Source organism: Ylistrum balloti, unplaced genomic scaffold, assembly GCF_031769215.1.
Source record: "Ylistrum balloti isolate Yb309-2 unplaced genomic scaffold, AGI_CSIRO_Ybal_v1 Utg371668, whole genome shotgun sequence".
NCBI lineage: Eukaryota > Metazoa > Mollusca > Bivalvia > Pectinida > Pectinidae > Ylistrum > Ylistrum balloti.
The window spans coordinates 101,144-105,110 of record NW_026782845.1 but is presented as its reverse complement, the minus strand read 5'-3'; the positions used below and the strand labels follow the sequence as shown (position 1 = coordinate 105,110).

Sequence of the window (3,967 nt, the reverse complement as noted above, 5' to 3'; positions counted from 1 at the left end):
GTTTTTTATACAGTCTAATGAGACTTATATATCAACTTGGTAGTAAGATCACTAAATGACTTTATGGTTGTTTCTTATTTAAAAAGGCAGGAAGTAGCACTTGGTACTAACAATTTTGTAACCCTTAAATCGACCAGTGGAAGGCAATTACATGTAAATGTGAGAGAGGAACGTAACATGTTATTCGGCAATTTTTCATCGAGGTACTCACAATTGGGTTACGTATTTATAGAGTTAGTCTTGTACGAATAAGCGCTTTGTTACACATTTTTGGTACATTCTAATTTAGAGATTCATCTTTGTACCTGTAGTGGAGATATTAGTACGGTTACGATGTGGCAACAGTCGTGGTCATTTGGAGACGGTTTTCAAGGACGATATATTCAGTAACGCTGGGTTCTATTGTGCCTCAGATTGAAATATCATAACCTTTGGTAAAATGAAATGCTTATCGACAAGGAGAGAACGCGAAATTCAATTTTAATCACGATTTACGCGCAATATGTCGACAACTGACAGGAGTCTCTTTCTTTCGTTCCAATTTTACCTTCATTGCAATCAAGATTGTATTTGTTGGCATGCGGGGACTTCCTTTGTTGGTTTGATATGTCATAGCTTAGGGACCGTAACAGTTTGACCTGCTCACCAAAACCTCAGGTAGACCCAAGAGAGATACTAGAAAAAACAAAGCACCTGCCTTTTATTTAAGGAAGGGAGGCAATGAAACTGTATATATGGGCGATTGTGACGACACTGCTGTGCAGTGAGAGCAGTTGGCAAAAACATTCCTGTCAGTCCTACACGCAGGGTAAGTTTGACAACTCTATGTGTAGAGGTTTGAATAGGACACAATAACGGTTTAGTAAGGGGCTCGGTTTTTCTTTTTGTGATTTCGTGATAAGTTTCATTTTGTAGCGGTATACTGTAAAATCGTTTATTTTCGTGGGAGGCTTTTTTTTATTGATTTCATTGAACTCAAAAAAGTTAAGAATATACAGTTCTTTTGATTTACGAAATCGAATGATAACGAAAATATAGTTTGTGTGGAAAACCATGAAATTTGAGCGCCACGAATTTACAGCATTAAAAATTTTATAGTCTCAAATAGTTTGTTTATTTATCACTTTATATATTGTATGTGTGTATTTATATTGTGTGTGACAATTCAAAACCAAATAACTACACATCTGATTGGCTTAAATCAAAAGGGTCGCTGGAACTTACCCACCAACCACTTACCGCAGCACGCAATGGCAACTGCCGAACCGCCTCCCGGTTTCCATTTAAAGGCTTGGAAACCTTCGGCACTTGCCGTAAACGGAAATACGTAGTCTAATACGGAAGGTACCGAAAATTCCCGAAATTCCTTTTGAATGACGTAAATGTATTTTGTGAGAAGCAAATACCTGTGTGGCACAATAACAATCTGTTTAAAATCATATGCCTATTATCTTCATTTATAACAATGTGAGTCTTCTTGATCAAATTTCGCTTGGTTTAAGTGCCTTGTTCATAATAATCTAGTACGTCTTGATTCAGCTTCTCTGTTAGTTTTGGAGAGTCCGGATGTGTTTAGATTAAAGTGTTTTGCAAACACGGGACACTTAGTGTAGATAACGTGTTCGGACATGTCTTCGAAACTCTGATCATACGTTTGCTTAAAAGTGTTTTAAAATAAGCTAAACAAAACTTCATATATATATCAATAAATTAAAAGAAAAACACACAAACGATTGAAATAATACGAAAATAAAAATCATAAGAAGAAAACAAAATCAAAGGAAATCTATCTTTATATATTCTAAATTTTGGTTTGTTTCAAAACTAGATAGATGGAACAGCAAAATTTATATAGGTATTGAAAATGGTTTAAAATGCGAACGACATATCACATTTGAACTAAAATAGATTGATATGCGTATAAGATATAAGCTCGATGACTGAGTGTCATTTACTGATATGAAATGTCGCATTGTCATTAAATCCGTGACCAGACCGCGTTGTTTGTACGTCATAACTTTGTTAACCAGTAATCTGTGAAATACTATGATATTACACGATTGGATAGTATAGCGAGAATTTTATCATCGTTTGAAAGAAACTTCTAGAAAATATTTTGAACTCGTCCATGTATCTCCAGGTCGGTAACGATTTATGCAAAACAAAATTCAAGATTGGTTTCCTTTGTGCATATTTACATTCTTAAAATATGTCAAAAAATTTCTAATAAAAGAACGTTTCGTTACCTTGTTAAACAGACAAGGCTATGCATTGTGTGGATCAGATGGTGTGAACGCTAAGCAGCTTTTTATCAGTAAGACTTTTCAATGTTTAGGGACGTTCTCAACAGGATCGGATTAAGAAAAATATTGTTTTAGACTTGAATGTGTACATGATCTCGCACGTGCGATTATCTTTCTAACAAAAATAGCTTACACACTGTGAGATGTAGCAGAACATGTCACTTAAATCGTCAGCATCGTTCTGTCCGCTGGGAGATTACGATGAATTTCTCCCATGCCAACGTCAATCATCTGCTTGAACATGCAAGATGGCAGCCATATTTTGATTAGCAATGATTTCCAACGTTTATTCGTGATTCATTCGGTGATCAGGTCAAGAAAAATTATCCAATAAACGCGTCTTATTCCCGTACGTTTAGAATGGCCAATTAAACGCTGCATAAAATCTTGAATTCTAATCAGGTGACTAACCTTTTCGTCATTTGTACATCTATCACAAATGTGCATGTATCTTTGTGATATCGTTTAGCAAACATCAACATATCAATAATATTGAGAAAAAAATATTCGGTTTCCATGGCGTCGATGGTTTTTTTTCTAATCTATCTATATATCTGGTTTATAGACATTGGAGTTGTAGGGGGTGTTGTGAAGGGTGTAGAGCTGGGGTTGGAGTTGTAGGGGGTGTTGTGACGGGTGTAGAGCGGGGGTTGGAGTTGTAGGGGGTGTTGTGAAAGGTGTATAGCTGGGGGTTGGAGTTGTAGAGGGTGTTGTGACGGGTGTGGAGCTGGAGGTTGGAGTTGTAGGGGATGTTGTGAAGGGTGTAGTGCTGGGGGTTGGGGTTGTAGGGGGTGTTGTGAAGGGTGTGGAGCTGGGGGTTGGGGTTGTGGGGTGTTGTGAAGGGTGTAGAGCTGGGGGTTGGAGTTGTTGAAGATGTTGTGAAGAGTGTAGAGCTGGGGGCTGGGGTTATAGGGGGTATTGTGAAGAGTGTAGAGCTGGGGGCTGGAGTTGTTGATATGTTGTGAAAGGTGTTGAGCTGGGGGTTAGGGTTGTAGGGGGTGTTGTGAAGAGTGTAGAGCTGGGGGCTGGGGTTGTAGGGGATGTTGTGGAAGGTGTAGTGCTGGGGACTGGGGTTGTAGGGGATGTTGTGAAGGGTGTGGAATAGGGAACTGGGGTTGTGGGGGTGTTGTGAAGGGTGTAGAGCTGGGGTTTGGGATTGTAGGTATTGTTGTGAAGGGTGTAGAGCTGGGAGTTTGGGTTTAATGTGGTGGTGTGAAGGTTGTAGAGCTGGAGGTTGGAGGGTAGGTAGTGTTTTGATGAGTGTAGTGCTAGGGGTTGGGGTTGTAGAAATAGCATCATAAGGTTCAGGCAGAGATATCGCCATTATTGATGCGGATTTCTGACTCTCCTCAAAACCCCCTTAACAATCAGAAATGCCTCCCTCGTGTTTGAATCTGTAACAGTAAGATTGTATTTCATGACAACTTGTTTGGAGTAGTGAATGTTTATCTAACCCGGAACTTTAAGATTACTTACACTCCATTCTTCAATGACAGATATCCTTTTCAGAATAATCATCTCAGTTTCCTCATACAGCGACTGTAAATGAATTAGATGAAGCTATGGATAATTTACTAAATCCATGTTGGAGATGCTGCATTTAAGTCTTTCATGATATAGAACGCTAATTAAATATCAAATCAAAATGTTACCAACATAATAGA

At 38.5% G+C, this 3,967-nt stretch overlaps 1 protein-coding gene across 1 annotated transcript; it reads right to left on the bottom strand.

Annotated features, from left to right (window-relative positions):
• Positions 1-2,862: 2,862 nt before the first annotated feature.
• On the bottom strand, positions 2,863-3,627 carry LOC132563280 (uncharacterized). Its single transcript, XM_060228039.1, has one exon. It carries the CDS (start codon positions 3,625-3,627, stop codon positions 2,863-2,865), a length of 765 nt encoding a protein of 254 aa, XP_060084022.1.
• Between the last annotated feature and the right edge of the window lie 340 nt (positions 3,628-3,967).

Coding starts and splice junctions, on each gene's coding strand:
- LOC132563280 (XM_060228039.1), bottom strand. CDS start 3,627: ATGGCGATATCTCTGCCTGAACCTTATGATGCTATTTCTACAACCCCA.